General features: G+C 38.0%; 1 protein-coding gene across 1 annotated transcript in view; it reads left to right on the top strand.

The window, feature by feature from the left end:
- The window catches only part of LOC120539784 (potassium channel subfamily K member 1-like), a 67921-nt gene that overhangs the window by 43269 nt on the left and 2410 nt on the right, over window positions 1-22242 (top strand). The window contains exon 2 of the mRNA XM_039770167.1: window positions 10268-10660. Within this exon, the coding sequence (XP_039626101.1) occupies window positions 10268-10660 (393 nt within the window). The remainder of the gene's footprint in view (window positions 1-10267; window positions 10661-22242) is intronic.

Below are 22242 nucleotides of genomic sequence, written 5' to 3' on the forward strand. Positions count from 1 at the left end.
CTTAAACAACTTGGCATTCCTCCAGAGAGCCCAGCTGTATGTGCAAATCATCAATGATGCAGCGAGGACCTGTGAAAAGGAAAAAATCGAGCCTCTAAGATGGCATTCTCTGCTGTATCGGCAAATTCCCTATTATAAACATGAGTGAAATAAGAAAATATGCAGACATTTCAGCAGAATGGCTGCAAAAGCAAACAAAATGCTTGATTTTTTAAAAGTTTAGAAATTTAAATGGAACATTTTAATTACTAGTTTCTTATTGTGTGATTGTGCGATTATGTGATGTTTTTGAATCATTTATCTTTGTTTAAAGTGAAACAGAATGCTTGTTAAGTCAACATGACCCAGCAGTCAGTAGGGTCTACTGTAGTCCAAAGTAGTCTTGCTCTGGTGGAAGGCGTGCACAATTTGATTAATGTCAAGTAAAAAAAAAAAAAGGATATCTTTAAATCTTCTGTTTTCCTACAATTTTATGGATTTGCTGCTAGTTATTGTGCTTTTTACAATAGTTATTACAATAGTTTTGCTCTCTACTTATATTTTTGGGTCCTGCAAAGGGCTTACTGTCCAGGGCTGCTATTTCCTGCCTTATGCCAGATGGGCTCCAACCCACCACAACGCTGAAATCGATTCAGGTCAGATCAGGTTGGGGAGTGTACACTGGTACAGCGCATTGCTGCACTCACCCCACAATGAAAACACCTCGGGATCCTGTTTGGCAACCCCTCAGGCAGACACGTGGTCCAGTCCCACCCTCTGGAAATTACCATCTATCTGCCACAGCCAGATGTTATGTGGGCACCTGCTTGACCTCAACAATGAGGATCCTGTGAGCCGGATCACCCTCTGTGAATCACGCCACATGGTGCCATAACTGACACTCCCTCACAATGCAGGTAATGTGCCTCATTAGGGACTCTATGATCAACTGCTTATTCGACACAAAGTCAAACCAGTGTTACCCAAGGATTTGTCAAAGAAACACAGTACCAAAAGAGCCCAGTACAACCATATAGCAAGACAGGAAACACCAGGGGCCTCATGTATAACGCGTGCGTAGAATTCACACAATAACATGGCATAAGCACAAAAGCCGAAATGTGGAAGTTGGAGTATGCACAGATTCCTGCATCTGGATTTTTCTGTGCATACTCCAACTTCCACGTTCTTCCGCTACATAAATCCCGATCAACGTGAAAAGTAACGCTCGTGCACGCGTTTTATGTAATGCCCCAATTCCTCCCAGAATTACGCCTCTTTGAATATGAAAATCAATATTAATCGCCCTTAACTCAGCCTTCTGTGAAAAGACAATGGGAAAAGCACGGGGGAAAATATAAGAATTTCAGCGAATACCAAGTGGAGGCAAAGGAAAAACATACTATTTGTTCAAATAAACCGTGGTATAATCAACAAAAGGAAGTTGATTGAGTGACATAGCGTGTTGGAGAAACTTGAAAGCTCACGTTCACAAAATCACACAGTGCCGGAAATAAAAAACAAGTCACATATCAGAGTTGCCATGAAAAGGCGAGTTGTAGCCCACTGTCTGAGTGTCATATGAAAGCTTATTAGGGTACAGAGAAAAAATAGGTACACAGTGGGGAAAAAGCACGAAATGTCAACTTCAACCTCGAAATTTCCACTTTAATCATGTAGTTTATTTTGTCATTAAATTAGAACATCATAAACTTCATCTTAAAATCGTTTAATTAACCAGTTTCTTAAATCATATCATAATTAAAGTAGCACGTTAAATGCTTTGTTTTGTATTTGATCTTCTATGTGCTCTATGTGTGTAAATCACTACTTGCTTCTTAAACCGGCTCTCTTCCTCCAACTGGACACAGAATCCATTACATTTGTGATATTACAGCTCTGAATAACTAAAATACTGAGATGTATACGTGATATCATTTTCATGATGATAAGAGTTAAAGCACTTTATTAAACATGGGTTTCACGCCGCAGTGATTGTGTGCGACCTTTGATGAAATAATTTATTGCAGCAGTACTCAGGGGTGGCTCTAGGTTTGTGGTGGCTCTGGGCAGAGGAAGAATCGGTGGCCCCTTCACCCGCCGATGTCAATATGGTATCTTATGCACGGTGGATGGCCACGTCCGTTGTGGACACTGCATAGCCGCCTCGTGCTCATGACATAAGCATTTAACTTTTGCCGAAATTTGGCGCTGCATTTTTAGCTGTGTTGTTATTTTCTCTTTCTGTTTTATATTCAATATATATTGGCGTAGCCGCCCCTGCACTCCTTGTTTTTCTTTCTCCAAGTAACCGATCGCCATACAATCAGCTCTGTAATATACGTTAAGCCATCTGTAAGCTTAGACTGCCGATTTTTCAAAACGTTTAAGGAACATTGAAATATCTTCGTAGTGCATGTTTAATTATTCTATCCTTCACAACAGTCCCAGTGAAGAATATAGATTATTTAAATTAAGTTAAAGTTTTATCTGTATATTACAGTATAATAAACATATTTTGCTGCATTTCATCTTAAAAATGATATCGTCATCATATGTAAATACGCACTTTATAAACTGGCTCAGGTTGTGTAATATTATAACTGTAGTGCAAGTTTACAGTGGGGTGATTGTACTTATAAGTGCAAACAGTTCTACAAGGAGCAATTGATTAAGTGCGTTCAAAGTTCTTGGGATGAAACTGTTTCTGAACCACGAAGTCTGTACAAGAAAGGCTTTGAAACGTTTTGCCGTGGCAGAGGTAGCGTGTCCTTGAAGCTGTATACCGATAATTCTCTTTCCGATCAGGTGCTGCTGTGATTCACACTCAGATACAGTGATATAAATACTCCGAGTGGTGCAGTGAGAGTAATATGGAAAAAGATAATCCGCTGTGGCAACTCCTAACGGGAGCAGCTGAAAGAAGAAGAAGAAGTTGCAGTGAGAGTAACAACGCTAAAGCAGTTATGGTATTTGGAATACTATGGCTATTCCCTGGACCATTATATTGTTACGAGTTAATTACAATTGGATGCATTACACTAATAAACAATATGCGGTTAGTTTCAGTGTACAGTAATCCCTCCTCGATCGCGGGGGTTGCATTTCAGAACCCCCCGCGATAGGTGAAAATCCGCAAAGTACAGACTATATGTTTGTATGGTTATTTTTATATATTTAAGCTCTTAGAAACTCTCCCACACTGTTTATAAATATTCTCCGCACGGTTATACAGTAAACCCTCATTTATAGCGGTTGATCTGCTCCAGACAGATAAAAGGATTTCCAAGAAGTAGGATTCTTTATTTATAAATCTAATATTTTCACAGTTAGAGCATTGAAAACCTGTTTACGACCTTCTAAATATGTTTTTTAACATTATTAGAGCCCTCTAGACATGAAGTAACACCCTTTAGTCAAAAGTTTAAACTGTGCTCCATGACAAGACAGAGATGACAGTTCTTTCTCACAATTAAAAGAATGCAAACATATCTTCCTCTTCAAGGTGCCCGTCAGGAGCGGAGAATGTCAGATAGTGAGAGTAAAGTAAACAATCAAAAATCAACAGGGCTGTTGCTCTTTTAAGTATGCAAGCACCACGATAAAGCGGCGCAATGAAAGGATCAATGTGAAGGTAGCTTTTCAGCATTTTTTTACAGGCGCGTCCGTATCTTCTAAGCAAACAGTCACTGTGCAAACAGCCCCTCTGCTTACACCCCCTCCGTCAGGAGCAGATAATGGGGCCAATCATACGTCTCCCTGATGGTATTGCATGATGGATAAGTATCTGCCTGTATTTCTCAGGGAGAGTGAGACACAGAGAAAAGCAAACAATGAAAAATTATATGGGCTGTTAGAGCTTTTAAGTGTGCGAAGCAGCATGCGGGAAGCATATCGTATATCATTGAGGAGTTTTATTTAATATGTAATACGTGCTCTGATTGGGTAGCTTCTCAGCCATCCGCCAATAGCGTCCCTTGTATGAAATCAACTGAGCAAACAAACTGAGGAAGCATGTACCATAAATTAAAAGACCCATTGTCCGCAGAAATCCGCGAACCAGCGAAAAATCCGTGATATATATTTAGATATGCTTACATTTAAAATCTGCGATGGAGTGAAGCCGCGAAAGTCGAAGTGCGGTATAGCGAGGGATTACTGTATTTATAAAGCCGCGTCAGGAAAATAAGGTGTAACCACACAGGAACAGTAGCACTGCTTTGACACTGTGTGTCGCCAGTCTGCAAAACCGAGCGGAGAACTTGCGTACAACAAGGTATGAGGTACCGTGGAAAAGTGTGTGGCTTTACGCCGAGTGTAGGTTTTATACATTGCGATTTGAACGTGGAAAAGTTCTTACGCAACATTTCTGTGCATACGCACCGTTTATACATGAGGCCCCTGGACACTAACTGAACCAAATTCTTCTTTGCAGACCTGTTCAAGCTCTGTAATGTTACATTGTGATCATGATCGAACAGCCTAGTATGTTCTGTATGGAATGCTGTCATCTGAATCAGCAACCAGAAAATGCAAACCTTATAAGGGACAGCATTGAGAGGCTATGGTTTCCATTTTCAGCCCATTCAATGTCTATGTGGAGTGTCCATATTCTCCCTGTGTCATAGTGCATTTTTCCAGCTATTCTAATTTTCTCCCTTATCCTAAATATGTGTATAGTGCCTATAAAAAGTGTTCATGTTTCATTATTATACAACATTGAATCACAGTGGATTTCACAGTGGTATGCTCCCCAACCTGACCTGACACTGATTAATAGAAAAAGTCTGTGTAAAAACACATTTATGCAAAGTGGTCTAAATTAATTATAAATGTAAAACACAAAATAATTGATCACGTAAGTGTTCTTCCCCTTCAAGTCAGTATTTAGTAGAAAGCATCCATGAAAGCCATGTGTGCACAGGTCTCTCTGGTGGCTTTGCACATCTGGACACGGCAATTTAACCAAATTCTTTTTTGTAAAACTGCTCCATCAGGTTGCAAGGTGATCATGGTTGGACAGCCTTTTTTGTCTAGTCAAAAATTTTCAGTTGTATTGAGATCTGACTCTGTCTCTCCAGGTCACTGTTTTTAGGCCATTCTTGTGGAGCTTTGGCTTTATGCTTATACTTGTTGTTTTTCTGGAGGACAGATCTTCTTCCAAGGTGAAGTTTTTTGTAGACAGCATCAGGTTTTCCTCCAGGATTTCTCCATATTTTTCTACATTAATTTTACCCTCCACCCTCACAAGCTGTCAAGGGCCTGCTGCAGAGTGCATCACCACAACATGATGCTGTCACCACCATGCTCTCTAGTGGAAATGGTGTGTATTTACAAATATGCAATGTTCAGACATGGTTGCTTAATCTGATGGCCAAAAAAACTAATCAAACCACAGAACCTTCTTCCAGCTGAGTTCAGAGTCTCTATGTGCCTTCTGGCAAACTCTAGCCGAGATGTCATGTGCATTTTATATTTTAACAATTTTCTTTGCCATTCTCTCATAAAGCTTCTACTAGTAAAACACTCAGATAACACTTGCTGTCTGCACATTCACTCCAATCTTATCCACCGCAGACTGTAATTCTGAGGTTATCGCAGGTCTCTAGGCAACCTCCCTCACAAGTCTTCTTGCTCAACCACTTATTTTTTCTGGATCATCTGAAGTAGCCTCATTTATGGCTTTGCTTCATTTTCCCATTTCTCAGTGTTTGATTAACTGAAGTCCAATGGATAGTCAGTGACTAAGGTGTTTTCTTGCATTGATCTCCTGACTTGTGCTTTTGAGTCACCTTTTCACAGAGTTACTTGGAGTATAGTGTAATTCTTACTAACATATCTGACCATTATGCAACAGTTTGCTACTTTCTGGCACTATTGTCAGTTGTGATACCAACGTATCCTGCATAGTCAGCAACCTAAGCATAAATTAAAGAACTTTACAATTTGTACTTTGTTAACTTGAATTTTTTTTGTTCCATTTTATATAAATCCTTTTCTAAATCATCTTTTCAGGAATCCTCAGGAACACAGTGGTTAGCGTTATTGTCCTCCAGGTTCAGAATGATAGGCAAATAGCACAGGCTATGCATTGATGTAGTTTGCATGCTCTTCCCGTGTGTATCCAGGTATTCTGGTCTTTCTCCTGTGTTCAAAAAGACATAGGTGTTCATTATTTTGTGACTTTTAATTGTCCCTATATGAGTGAAGGTAGGAGTGTGCATAAGTTTGCTCTGTGGTGGCCATAGCCTTTGCTTCAAGGATATGCTTTAGTCTACAGACTGAATTAAGCAAAATACTGAATGGATGGGTGAGGTCCTCAGACTCTGTTACAGACTACTGTTTATTATTATATCTTACATATATTGAAATGATGTTGTAATTTACTAGCATTTACGCAAAATAAAAAGTCACACATTAATATGCAATTTCCAGGTCAGAAATACTTCAGAAAATAGGCATTTAGTAAATGACACTAATAGCTCTCTTTTATTCAATAAATTGTAAATAAAATACTCATTATAGTGCAATGAATATTTATAATTTTAACTATAATTAAGGTTTAATCGTTAAATGCATATCTTGTACCATGTCATTTGTTTAGTATTTGCACATTGGGCAACCTTTTTTAAATAAAATAAATTAAAAAAACCACACTGCCCTCTTGTGGTTCTGAATCATAAGTACCCAAGATGACCAATGGTCTTTTACAGCTAAGAACATGCTGAGTGTAACAGTAAGACCATTCCTCCAGGTACCACACTCCAGTGGACCTTAACTAAACATTGCATTGCACCTGCCCTTTAGTATTATACCAATGCATCCATTTTTTTCTCCACAATTTCTTTTACTGTTGTCCATTTTTTCAGCAATGTATCAAGAATTGTTATATAAATGTATCTTTGCACCTGTTCTTTACTGTTATACTCCATCTTTAAATAAAATGATCAATTATTTAGCACAAGCTAGCTACACTTATTGTAAATGTGTCGATATACTGTTGATAAATATTTAAAAGATAGAAAACCCATCTATGTAAAGCTAGTTTATTCACAAACTCAGCAACATATTAACTAGTGATAATTGAATATTTACAGTATAGGGTCATAATTGTCACATATACAGAGCAAAGTGAAATTCTTGCTTACATGTGCTAATCAACATGCAACATGTCACTGCTCTCTGAGTAGTGAGCATAACTACTATACCTCTTGCTATAACCCCCCAAGGTTAAGAACCATTATTACAGACTCTAGGGCTTCCTTCAAGATGAATATTTCTACAACATAACCTGTTCTGATATGAATTGGAGCAAAGTGACTGACCTGCATTTTGTCTAGAATTGTTTGATGTTGTGTGTGACACTGTCATTTCTTTAATACTTATGAGATGTTTTGCAGGATTTCTGATCCTACCGAACACCTACAGCAGGTCCTCTACTCAGGGCCGATCATGTTGTATGCTGCATATGATGTATAGTCTGCATTCTGCTGTATTCTATTCCATTGATTTTTCTGCTATGCGCACAAGATTATCTTTAGTTTAGGTTACATTTAGGTCAGCATTTCTGTACTGTGCTGATTACTTTTACTCCTGACATTTTTGCTGTGCTCTTCTAAAAGGTTTGCTAAGTTATTATGAGCATTTTGCTCATTAGCGTGTATGTGTGTACATTTTTGAATTGTCCTTTGGCCCTGGTTTATTTCCCTTATTTGTTATTTATGTTAGTTGCTAAGTTATGGTCTTTTTTTAGAGTGTGAGAAACAAATAAAGTTTTTGTGGGCTTTTCCTAGGGTTCTAATTTAACCTTCTTCTTGTTAAGATCAGTCCTAGGGTTTGTAAATGAAAGTACAACATGTTATTTCTGGATTTCCCCATCACTGTACTTTAAATGCAACTTTCTTTTTCTACTTCAGAACCTTTGCATTTGACAGAGAGAAAACTCACCTTCAAATTAGAAACTTTGTTAAACAGAACCTGCCCAATTTTCCTCACCTCCCACCTCCCTCTATGCTGGAAAAAATATTGCTTTGTTTCGAGGACTTAGACAGCATTTCTGCAATATATAAAATTATTTTACAGTCCCTCTCTTTCAAAGATCCAAGAGGACAGTGGGAAAAGGATCTATCACTCAACATCTCAGCAAAGGAGTGGAAGATAGCAATGCAGAGAATTCACTTGAGCTCCATATGTGCAAAGCATATCTCAGCAAAGGAGTGGAAGATAGCAATGCAGAGCAATGCAGAGAATTCACTTGAGCTCCATATGTGCAAAGCATACAATTATTCAACTCAAAATTATATATCAAGCACATCTGCCTCGTTTAAAATTGTCCAAAATGTTTCCAGGGCAAGATCCAAGCTGCGGACGCTGCAATCAAGTTCCAGCCTCACTGGGCCTGCACCAAATTAACATCATTCTGGACCAACATTTTTAAGTGCCTTTCAGACAACCTTGGTGTCACAATCCCTCCTAACCCATTAACACTGTGTTTGGTGTTCTTCCAGATGGGCTTAAAGTGGAGAAGGACAAACAAACTGTGATTGCCTTTACTACACTATTGGCACGCAGACTTATCTCGCTAAACTGGAAGAATCCTAACTCTCCTCTTTTAAGTCAGTGGATAACTGATGTTTTATACTATTTGAAACTGGAAAAAATCTAATTCTCACTTAGAGGATCTGTGCAGAAATTATTCAAAACCTGGCAGGATCTAATCAATAATATTTTAGAATAAGCTTTTAAAGCTCTGAGGAAGCAGATTCTCTCCCCATTTCTTTTTCTTCTCCATTTATCTATTTTCAATTATTAATTTATCTATTTACTTATTTTACTAGCTTTAAGATTTATTCTGCCGTCCATGCTCTCTTTCTCAGGAGTGGGGGTTGATTTGTTTTTAATCCTATTCTTGTAAAATTGATCTATTTGTATGGAATGTTGTGTGATTTCAATAAAATCAATAAAATTATAAAAAAAAAAAAGAAAGAAAGAGAGGAAACTCATGAGCAGATGTACAGTTTAAATGGTTCATATCGGGGTGGTTTGATTACTCTTACCTTATAATTTCATATACCAAAGTTGGATTATCAGACAAGTTGCCATCTGCATGAAATTGTATCTGAGTCTCTGTCGGCTCTCAGAGTTCAACATTAAAGACTAAAGTGGTAACTTAATTATCATTTATATAATAAACCTGGGTGAATGTTGATTGGTTAGTGATGTGCCCCCTACAATGTAATGGTCATCCATCTAGGATTGGCTTCTGCAAGGATAAGCTCTGACCACTTGTGTAAATGGAGAGAAAACATAATAGGTAACTCTCCTTAGTGCATATCAAACTTATGTGAAAAATGTCAAATACATTTTAACTAGTGATGACTTAACATCCAAGTTTTGTTTCATGTACAGTTTTGTGCAATTGACACTAAAATGTCCATCTCTTGTGATTTTGCAATTGCAAAACTCACAAAAAAGTGTTGTTTTGGGATTTAAAAAATATTTTGGTTGGTCATTTTCTGCCATTGTATGCATCTTGTGCTGATGCTGCTGCCCTCTCAGCATTTCTGAAGATCCTGTAGCAGGTCACTTGCTGATAGTGCCACATCCACCGCCATCCCATTTCCTCTTGCTTTGTCTGTTATAGCATAGTGTAAACCTCACAAGTGACAACACTTGCAGGGATGAGAGTGATATAGTGGGTGGGACAAAGAGTGACGTCTCGAGCAAAAATGTTACCAATAATTGATAACTATATGAATAGGATCATGGAGCGGGCAAGTGGAGGGAATGTTGTCTTTATGTGAAAGGAACTAAACACCTTTCTTGATTTGTCAGTGGCTCAAATTATACTGGTTGCAATACAACATAGTTTCACTGATTGTTTTGTAGAGTAAGTTTTAAATGAATTCAGCTTTGCACACATTGCTGGCTTCTTCCTAACATTAATACTTAAATATCAGAATGTTGCTGACTTATGAAGTAATTACCACATTGGAACAAGTAACGGTTGAGCACATTATATCAATCCAGTCTACTGCCCTGTTCTAACTCTTACTCCAATTTAGGGCCTTATGCTGTTTTACTTAAGAAAGGCTCCTTGTCCTCGTCCTCCTCCTCCTCTTAAAGCTCAGCTGGCATCAGGAGTAGCTAGCCTCCTTAACATCTGTTATAGGATTTTGTCACTGAAATTTTAAACATGAAGCTGATTTGTTCTTGATTAGTATCTATTTTCTTCATGTGAGTATATGACGAGCTATACTAAATGTTGTTTTTTATTTTTTCATGTCAGGTTATGGTGAAACAGTACCCATTTCAGATGGTGGAAAAGTATTCTGCATAATCTACAGCTTGCTGGGAATTCCCTTCTCAGTTTTCTTGCTAGCTTGTATCATACAGAACCTGATGTTGTATCTCATATGGCGACCCATAAATTATGTCCACACACGCTGGGGTTACTCAGTTGGCACCATCAAACTGCTAAGCACTCTGCTACTGTCGACTCTGGTTGTTACCTGCTTCTTCATCATTCCTGCTGGAATCTTTACACAAGTAGAAGACTGGAGTTTCATGGAGTCTTTATACTTTTGCTTTATCTCACTAAGCACTATTGGAATTGGAGATAACATTCCTGGAAATGCCAAAAACCAAGCGATACGACAGGCATTTGAATTTGGCATATCTTGTAAGTATACAATATAAATGGAGGAATCAGAAGAGTGAAAAACAATAAACTATAAAACACCTCACTAGTGTAAGTGACCAGATGTTTCAGAATGAAACTTGTTTTTAATAGCTTGTTGTAAATGATAGTTTTTTTACAGTAACAAATGATATTTAAAAAATTCATTACCATGAAGATATATAAATAAGGCATACAGTACTACATCATACTCAAAACAGATCACAAAAGAGAACATCTGTTTCGAACCTTAAGTTCCATTTATTAAGTACAATTTATTAAATCGCAGGAAATAAATATTATGGTATGTGTCTTCTCTGTCTCCAGAAAACTATTAAGTTAAACTTTGGTTTGCATTGATACCATCGACATGAAGAGCCATAAGACTGTGAAAGAGTGATATAGGATTTATACTGTGGAAAACATAATTTGCCACATTTCAAATATTTACTTTCATTTAGTTTTCAGGCTCAGTTATTTCAGTTTAGGAGCTACAAGGTACCGAAGCATATCCATGAACGCATACGCAAAATGTTGATACCAGTTCTTCACAAGAGTATATTCTGTCAATCTTAGACAATATACTAATTAGTCCAACCTTCATATCTTTGGGATGTGGGAAGAAAACCACATTATTCTGAGAAATTCTCCCACTGACACATGGAGAACATGCAGACTATGTTGGCAGTGCCTGGATTGGGATTTGAATCGGAGACTAAGAATCTGTAAAGCAGCAGTGTTAACCACTATACCCCTTAAACAAGTCAATAGATATTTATTTTAAAAACACTCTTTTATAGACCATACCAACACAACCTGCTTTAAGTCTGATAAGAATACAGTCCAATACAAAAAATAACAAAGAACAATTAAAAATACACCATGGGAAATGTTATTTAGAACAGCCCATGTCACACAAAAGCAATATTTACTGTTACTCAAAGCAGTGGTCCACAGCCTCATGTCCTTGCTGCACATTTCACAAAATACTAGGGGTCATACATACTGCTTAGTCACATTACGAGATGCCTGGATGAAATTCATACAAGCTGGATCCGCCTGTGACTTCAATTTTTGACTTTGATTTTCAGTGTAATGTTGAATTCAGCCTTCAATGGGCTGGTGATTTTGGTTTCCATTGACCACTGTTACATCATTTTGTTCTCAGCGAATTATACAGTATTAGTAAAGATTTTCCACTTGAATATCTTGTTCATTTAGATCCTATGTGTGATTTAAGTGTTCCCTTAATTTTTTGAGCAGTTTATAATACTTGCATTTATGATGGTTGGTTATAAATAAACAATTTTAATAAAAGGTATTTCAAAATAAAGTAGAAAGCAAGATGAGGGTAGAGGGTCTAAAAAAGTAGTTGACTTTCTAAGAAAACAGATGTAGCAGCTGAAGCCTTATCACAAAATGATACAGTATGTATTGAAAATAGCAAAAGTAGACTTCTAATTAAGAATGTCTATGTAACAAAAACCATGGCCCTCAAGAGACATGATGCCTGTGTTGGTCCAAGCTGATAATTTTTAGAGTCCCACATGATCTCCCAGCTCCTTGTCCCAAGAATGTCAGTTTTTTTTTTTCCAGAGCTGTCATTCAGTGAGTCATATACTTGGTCTACACATCCTTCCTCTTGTTAAAGATGAATGGAACAAGGAACATTTGACTCCTATCAGTATTGCTGGGCAGATACATAAAGTATGTCAATCAAGCCAAGATCAAAAACTTATTTCATCGTTTAAAATGTTACAATTTAGATCGTATAACTTTGCAAATCATTCCTGAAAGTTTCCAGAAAGAAAGAGAGCCAGAGTTCTTTCAAACTGTTTTAATTATTTATGTTGAGTAATTATAGCTATTTTTGAGGACCAGACCTGAGATGTGAAAGGCTTGTCCATATATTATATTGCGCTGTTTAGTAGTTCAACTTCTTAAGGTTTTTGGGAGAAACCAGTAGTAATTTTGTAGCAAGTTTATTTTCAGATTTTTTTTTTATTTCTTTATGGCTATAGTAAAAATCATGAATTTTATTTATATAATTTAAACAGAACAGTCAGAACAATGCAGAAAAACATAGCTGTTATTTTTGTATTCTAGTCTAGTCTTGTAGTTACTTTGTTCATGTCAAGTTCAGAAGGTGGAACTGTCATGTTATGATACAATTGCTGTCATGTTTGACTATGCCTATAAGAATATCCTACTCAATAATAACATTGACAATTGTTCCTATTTTTAACATGAGTTAATATCTATTTGTAAAATAGAATTTTCAAAGCCATGAATTTCCAAAGATTTACCTAATATATCGAGATCTGCACGGTTGGCTAGGTGACAGAGCCTATCCCAGACACATCAAGCTTAAAGAGGAATTTAAGCCAGGATGGGAGACGAGTCAACTGCAAACTAACATTTACTCATACTGGAGGTCAGCCAATGTGATATTCACCAGAATTTTTGATTCCTGAGACAACATTTAAGTTTTCTTTTCAGGGCAGTCATTTATATTTCCTCGTCTTTAATTTATATTTCATTGTCTGCCATCAAAAAGCATTGACTGCATCCACAATGGCATACCATTTCACATTTGATAATGGTCAAAAATTTGTGCTCGCTGCAACCATTGAAATGATGGCAGATTTATCTTCAATTCTTGGATGATTTTACATGAGCAAGTCCAAAGGGGGATTTCGTATGACATCATGGAATCCTTTCTTAATGAAGCTAGAGGATAAGAATTCATCTGATTGGTTGATAAGTGACTGTCCTCTTAGCTCCAAGAAAATTACAAACCCAAACAAATCAGATTCACCCATACTGGCCCAGGAGGAAACCTGAGAACCCAGGGAAGAGATATTGTGTTGGGCAAATCGCCTACATGCATGCCTTTAGACTAAAATATGATTTAAATGATGTTGTCCCAGGATTTCAATGTAGCTTCAGTTTGACCTGCAGCATCAGGTGTTTAGGTGTTTATTGTGTGCTAAAAGGATCTAAAATTTAGATGTATTTATTTTAATGTTTGAATCATATTATTTGAAATAACATAAATGTTGATAAGAGGTTGTTTAGGATGGAATTAGTAATTTAAAAAATATTCAGTTTAGATAGCATGTTTCATTGGATAAAACAAATTCCATTGCTTAGTGAGAACATTAATGCTAACATAAAATCATTAAACACTACAGAAACATACTGTATTGTGTATAATCCCAGTATGGATATGTTAGGTTTAGGGACTTGCTGGTGTTTTTTTTCCCCAGTTGAGACTGGACCCATTTTTGTGGTTTTTATTTGTGGACCTTCTTAACAGGTTGGTCTCATGCGCTTTCGTTCAAATTGCCTAATATGTTTTTATGAAAATGTAAAAGTGTAAAGGAGGCAAATAAATACCAAAAACAATCAAAATACTATTACTTTAATTATAAATTCCTTCCCTGAGTTAATTTTTCCTTACACTGTCTGCTGCCAATATAGTTCCAGTTCTGTCTTGACCTATCAATATCCATCCATCCATTTTCCAACCTGCTATATCCTCACTACAGGGTCACGGGTGTCTGCTGGAGCCAATCCCAGCCAGCACAAGGTGCAAGGCAGTAAACAAACACTGGGCAGGGTGCCAGCCCACCGCAGGGCACACACACTAGGGACAATTTACGATTGCAATGCACCTAACCTGTATGTCTTTGGACTGTGGGAGGAAACCGGAGCACCCGGAGGAAACCCACACAGACACGGGGAGAACATGCAAATCCACGTAGGGAAGACAGAGGACGCGAACCCAGGTCTCCTTACTGTGAGACAGTAGCGCTACGACAGCGCCATCGTGCCGCCCCTCCTATCAATATGTTTATTGAAAAAAAAATTATTGAAAATCACATGTACAAGTCAGCGTCTGATACATAATAGTCTTTAGGCAGACATGAAGACTAATCTTTATTTTAGCTTAATTTGGATCGCTATTAAATGCTATTGAACAGAGTCATTTTGAAGTTTTGAGTTGCTTAAATAACATATCAATTGTGTATAAGTATATTGTTGTATTTTTTGCTGCTATCAAAATTTGAGTTATATTTAAACAGAAATGATGACGGCATTTTCTTTACTTTTTGTCAGTTAATCTGTTGGGTGCCCCTTGCGTGCTGTATAAAGTATGTGTGCTCATGTCCAGGAGTCTGAAATTTATTGTAAAGCTATGAGTCAGTGTTGTCAGACAACGTCAAAATCTGCAGCATGAAGTTCACTGAAGCCCATACTTCACAAGTGAAGCCTGCCCGACAGCCTTGCCAGGTTGCCATGGTAATGCACACAGATGAAAGTCACTATATGTAGAATTTTGCTATGGTAACCACAATTTAATGAGTCACTTGGGGCTTATAAAATACATTTTTGATTCATTGAACATAATTGTTTTTCCTAATCAAAAACTACAAACAAAAAATGTTTTTTTCTATAATATGCCTTGAAGAATTAAACCTGAAGTCATTTTATAATGCAATGTTAAAAAGCTCTAATAGATTATACTGATATATTCCTTAAAGCTTATCTTTAAACGGAATTTTATCCATTAGTTTCCTCGTTTTACATTTCATATTTTTAAACTGCTGTTTCTCAGTTGTTCTACTAAATAAGATTCAAGCATCTTGAATCTTTTTGGGGTACTTATTTTATTTTAAATAATTTACATATATTATGGAAAATATTCAAAGCTTATAACTAAAATAATATTAATCATTAAAGCTGTTATTGCATTATGCAATTTAAAGAAGTTGGATCAGCTCATTTTGTTTCCTTACAGTATCAGTATTGCTGTGCTGATTTAGAAGACTGGTAGATGGATGCAAACTGCACACATTTATTACCTGAATGCTTAAGTATAGAAATGATTTATTATCCATGTTGGGGACAAGTCCTGACATTGGTTTATTAAAATTGTGGTGGACACAAAGTGACAAATGAGGCTTTATTTTCTCTTTGATATGACATTGTGTATTTTTAATATTGTGACAGACACTGTAGAAAATAGTATGGAGTCATTCTGACACATCTAAACTGTGTTGAATTTCTGTGAGTAGTTTGGGGTGCACAATTGTTTTTAGTTGAGGTTCTTGCAAGTTCCAGGATCTGAACTACACCGTGTATTTAACTGAACAGAAAACAATATTTAAATTCCATATTGTGTTTCACATTATTTATTGGGACATTGCAGTGGTTAACATTTCTGCCTCAGGAATCCAGCTACCCAGGGTCAAAAGCCTTACCCAGAAGTTCACAAAGTTTGCATGCTCTCCATGTGACTGTGTGGATTTTTCTCCAGGTTGTCCAGTTTTCTTCTTACATCCCTAAAGATGTGTTTGTATTGGGTTAATTGGTGATCCTGAGCTGACCCAATGTGAGTGGCAAAACAATGGGCTGGAACCCCACGTACACTCTAGTATTCAAAATTTTGAAATCATCCCGAAATGTCCACGTTGGTGATAGATATTGTTCATTTTTATCATTGTACTTTTAAACTAATTTAAAAATGTAGCCAAGTTATTAGTAAAGCTGCAGATTGCTATTATTGCTTGAAGTGACTGATTTATAATTTATTATTCACATATGACTGCAAAGTCCCATTATCAGCAGGCACTACTCCAATGTCCTAATGGTGAACTTTTTCAGCTTGTCCGTAATTAATCATGGTTAAATGCTAATTGATTATCAGATAAACCTTTATTGATTGAGTTAATATATCCAAAGCTGTTCTTCAGTTCCATATAGCAAATCAGTTGTCTTTTCATGGGTTGCAAGTTAATGGCATTCCTAAACCTCAATTCTGGATTTAAAAATGGCCTTGGTGGGCCAAATTCCAGGCTTCCTATTGGCTGAGGGACTTGACTTATTTCCCTTAAGCTTAGACATTGGCTACATCTTCATCTTCTTACATTACTCATCTTGGAGGTTTCTGATGCAAAACCATGAAGAGAGGGTTCCCAAAGATTTTTAAGAAACACATCAGTCTACTGATGTTCTACGCAATAAAGGTGACAGATTGCCAAAATAACTGAAGAGATTTCATGTAATGGTGTTCACTACTGTTTTAAGAGGATAAACTGGAACTAACCAGGGTAGGAGAACAAATGGAAGGCCCATATGCACAACTGCACAAGAGAATATGAACATCTGAGTCTGTGGTTTGAGAAACAAATGCTTACATGAATTAGTTGGCTTCTCCCTTAAACATACAACAAATACCAGTTGCTGTTTCAAACTCAGCACAGGGTTAGAGAAATAGATGAAGAATATTCATATAGCATAGAAGAGCAAACACAGTGGCAGCTACATCTGGTGGTGGTTCTCCAGAGTAACCTATAGCATCCTACAGGAGAGATAGACAGTAAGAGAAGTTCAAGAACAAGACCCTGCATTGCAATGTAGCTATGCTCTCATCTAAAGGTATTAGCAATTATATTATTTTTGATAGATAGATAGATAGATAGATAGATAGATAGATAGATAGATAGATAGATAGATAGATAGATAGATTGTATTTTTAAGTGTGTTATTTCTTGGCAGAATTTTACAGGACACAATGTTAAGACTTTAATGTTGTGAATTCTCTCCTTTCATACTGTTACATCCCTTCCACTAGCCTAATATTTTAAGGATATGGCCTTGTTCTCTGTTCCTACTGGTAATGTTCTCTTCTCTACCCTATTCTATCACTTGTCAAGATCAGCAATTGTATCACTTTAATTATTAAAATCTAAGATTTTACTCTCCTTTAAAGATGACTGTTTAGTTTTTAGTTTCTGTGCTCTTTGTGTGCACATTGTGATGGTCCAGGTTGGCTGCAGCTGCAACAAAGTCCTTGAACCTGAAACCATTGATAGTTATAACTAAGATGAGCCTGTGTAATCACGATACTTAAAGACAAAAGTAAGGTGCAAAGGTGTTAGTGTTTTTTGTTAACAAAGTACAGTCAATAGTGTTTATTTCTTAATGAATAAATAATAAAAAGTTCCATAAAAACCAGTACTCTTCTGTGATCATGAAATTAATAAATAATTAATTAATAAATAAATCCATAATTAAATTGCAGAATAAAGCTATATAGACATCATGTTCCCTTTCTTTTCATTACCATCTTGCCAGTCCAGCGCTTCTTCCTCCTTTCATCTCCCCAGCTTGCAGGAAATGCCAACATCTCTGGTGCCTCTCCCCATCTTCCATCCTGTTCAGCAGGATCTCCATCATCCTCAATCTCTTTCCATGCCTTCTACAGGATCCCTAGGAGGGCAGTTTGATCAGCCCCGCTACCTCCAAACTGTTCAATGGAACACAATCCATCCCTTGGAGTTCTGATCGCTCACCCCCTCATTGAGCCACTGACTGCTTGTCACCTCACTACTGCACTGGCTCAGACCCCAACTCTGCCTCTGTTTAGTTTCTGTTCTTTTCTGATCACCCTCTTTTATACTCAGGCTTTCCATTATATCCCCATGGGGGATATCCTAATAATGACCCGCAAAGAGTCAGTGAAGAAACTGGAACCATCCGTGCCCTCAGACCCAATCTCCCTATTAAAAATTGTGGGGCCACACAAACATTTTTACTTAAAACTCCACATCACCATGGACTTAACATGACTCATCCCACACACCTTTTTCATTACTGGGGCCTTGTCCCATATCCTTTGCAGTCTTCTTTCTTTACTTTTACTCGGGAACTGTAGAGCCAAACAGTATTCTATTTATATGTTTTCCTGGGCTTTTCCAACTAGTTCACAATCCATTTTAGAGCCATGATGCCTAGAATAATGTGTGAAAACATGTAAGCAACACCTGTGACAAGCTGAGTGAATGTACAGAAAGTGAATGTACACCTGCACCTGGCTGTAGCCTGCAGATCAGAAGCATCCTGTTCAACAGGCTGCCATGAGGGAAGTGTGGGAACGCAACAGCATTAGCTGTGGAAATGCATGTTACCAACGTCCAGCCCCCGTCCTAAAACATCCACACCCAGCCCTGGTCAACAGGCTGCTGTGAGGTGTATTTGGAATGGCTATGCAGATGTTTGGGTGTTACTGCCAGTGGCGCACATTTGAAAATCATCCCAGATTCTTTGTATGTGTGAATATTCATAAAGCACTTATTCGTAAAGCAATGTTATGTCAGCAAACTGACTTAATTTGAGAATAGACAAGTAACAGAAATAGTGAATAAGGGAAGATCACAAGCCTTATAGCCAAAATGAGACTCAATAATTGTACTAGAAAACACAAGGTCAGAAGTCAGAACCAGGAAAAAATGCTGCAAACTTTTAGAAAGAGTGATTCAAGAAAAGGTTTTGTATCCTCAAAATAGATCAAGAAGTAAATTCCTTGATGACCCCGTCATGTCATTCCTTACATGCCACTAACACATAAAGCAGTGATAATGACAGGAACAAAGCATAATGTCAATCTTGAGAAATACAGAATGGTGGACAAAATGGTCAAAAAATTAGATAACGTTTTCCATGATTTGAATTTCAAAAACTTAACATGACAATCATAATCAGGAGCCTCATAAACACTGAAATGAATATTTAATTACAGTAATCAATGCAATATATATATATATATATATATATATATATATATATATATATATATATATATATATATATATATATATATATATATAGCGGTGTTTGATCCGGACACAGACAGGCAGACACCATCATTGTCACCCAAACACACGTTTATTCACAACTATTTACAATAAGTGCACCACAAAACCCCCAAAGTCCCCAAAGTCCTGGCCACACAATGCCTTTCTCTCACTCTCTTCAGGCCGCCTCCTTGCCTTCTCCAGCTCAGTCCTCTCCGCTCCCGACTCTCGCCCTGAATGAAGGGAGGTGGCCCCTTTTATCCACACCCGGATAAGCTCCAGGTGCTCCCCGGCAATCTCCCACTGACACACCCCAGTATGGCGGAAGTGCCGGCTGTTCTCCCGGAAGCTCTCCGGGTGTCCCTGCTTCTCTTCCCCCCCAGCACTTCCTGGTGTGGCGGAAGAGCTGAGATCCAGGGTCCCCAAGGCATTGGGGCACCTCCTGGCGGTGACCATGGGCCCCTACAGGGTGGGGCTTCCACGCCCTGAACCTGTGGCCCCCAAAGCAACCAGGGAGGCGGCCCCACGTGATTCCAGATGGGCACACGCCCACTTCCGGTCCTCCAAGGCGTCCCGGCCGGGTCGTGGCCCCTGGCACCCTCGACAATATATTTATATATATATATATATATATATTGTGAATTGGATGCTATATAGCGCCCGGCCCAGCACAGACTTATACAGAGGCACAAGCAAAAACACAAAGACTTTATTTCTTTCTTCAACTAGAGGGCACGTCTTCCCCGTGAACCCCCCAGCCACAACACAGTCCCAAGTACTAAGCACAACACAAATCATAACCCTTCTCCTGACACCACCACTCTGCCCAGGCAACCTCGTCCTCTTCCTCCTGATTCTGTGCCTCGAGTGGTGGTTGCTAGTCCTCTTTATAGCCCACCCAGAAGTGCTCCAGGTGCTTGATCACCTGTTCCTGATTGTACTTCTGGGCGGGGCTGTAGAGTTGTCCAGGCTGGCTCCAAGATCCATGCAGCACCCCCTGGCGACCACCTCAGATTTCAACAGGGCTGTGGAGATCTCCATCTCTCATGGAACCCTTCGGGAAACTGAGGCACCATCGTCTGCAAGGGAGGCTGCCACCAAGCATCCCGGGGGAGGTACTGAGGAGCCCATGGATGCTCCCTCGGAACATATGTAGAAGGGGCGTCCTGGCTGGGCATGGGGCCTGGCCGCCGCCACAATTTATCAAACAATATAATATATATATATATATGCAGCCACCCATGTACTTGACCTTGGCTGCATATAGGCAAAGTTTTTTTAGTACAACAGAGTACAGAAGTGCATTCAAAAAACAGAACTGCTCAATGGAGGAAGGAAGTTGGGTTTTAATAGTGAGATTTCAGGAAGTGTTGTTGTCCTCAGAGCCGGAACAGGAACTGATGTCCTCAGAGCAGAGGTAGAAGTGATGTCTTCATGCTCAGGCAAAATTTCCTGTGTCTTGTCTGCAGGTACAAAATACAAAGGTTGAGTGCACCCCGCCACCCCCTGGCCGGGCATGTAATTTCCTTCTTTTGGTCCCTGTGGCTGGCTCCCTTGCACATGTATGTGACACTGCATAGCCCATTTGTTTTTTGGTTTAATATTGCAATAACAGGTGTGTCTAGCAAAATACAGAATTTTGGAGTAAAGTGGTCATTTGTATTCGAAAATGTAGTTAAGTGAAAGTGGAGAGAAACCTTTATAGTCAAGTAAAGCAGATATACTCTCAAAATATACTCAGTTACAATAATTATTTCTTCATCATTATTATACAATATTGGGTTAAACCATGGGTTTTGTCATGTTCAAAGTTATATTAGACAGAGTAACAGAGAAAATGATTTGTTTTGTGTCTTAAAAAATACCGTATAATGTGTACAGTAAGGAGATGAAACAAAACACACAGTGATGGATCAGTGTAACATCCTGGAAGACTACAGGATGAAAGAGGTCTTTAAAGAATCAGAGCTTAGGTGATGCACAAGAACCCCTCAAAGAGTGGGAGTTTAGTATGGCCGGCCTTTCCTGACAGCACTCCATTTCGTGATACACTCTTATTGTCCCCATTATACAGTCCTTCCCTATTTTGCTGTTTAATCTTTTGTTTGCTGATTAGCATTTAGGTAGCAATGACAGAGTATTTGCTCCCATTCATAGTCATTTGCATTTTGTGTCTGCCCTATGTTAATTTTTATTATTTGGATATAATCAAATGAGTAAACTCAACATAAAAAAAAAATGAATTCATTTTCTGAGAGTTTAAATGGCATACTACATTGTCTTTGTGACTGCAGAATTACAACAGAGAAGAGCAAGGTAATTAAAATAAGGAGCTCAATCATAAACAGGAATGAATCACTAATTATGTAAGTGGCTGAAATGAACACTTGCAGGGGAGTCAAAGCTACAAGACAAAGAGAGTTAATTCAAGCCAAGCAGATATTTTGCTCTATCTTATCTCTGACACTTATTATTTTATTTACTGCTTCATTTGTATAATTTTGGTCTATTTTGTGAAACTGCATTACCCTTACTATAATATCAGTACATTTCAACCTGTCAAGGTTTAAGTAATCATCATCGGTGGTTTTGCTTAAACATTCTGAACAAAGCTGTAATCTTTAAAGTGCAAGATCTTTAAATAAAAATTGCTCAATGTGCCGTTTAGATGACTTCCTTTTCATGTTACAGCCCATTCACTGTATCCGTTTTCTCTCTGCACTTTAAAGCTGTTTTCATCCAAAAATAAATGTAATTTTCATATCAGAGAAAGCCCACAGTTCTTTGGGAATATTATCTTGGGAATCAAATAATACTGCATGGCACCAATTATTGTCTTTGAGATTAGTATGTGAAAAAAGAAACTCAACATCAGCACTTTCTGAACAATACTAGCACATAACACATCAGCAATGTTCTCAAAGATGATCTGCCTTTATTTTA

Source organism: Polypterus senegalus, chromosome 11, assembly GCF_016835505.1.
Source record: "Polypterus senegalus isolate Bchr_013 chromosome 11, ASM1683550v1, whole genome shotgun sequence".
In the NCBI taxonomy this organism is placed as follows: Eukaryota; Metazoa; Chordata; class Cladistia; order Polypteriformes; family Polypteridae; genus Polypterus; species Polypterus senegalus.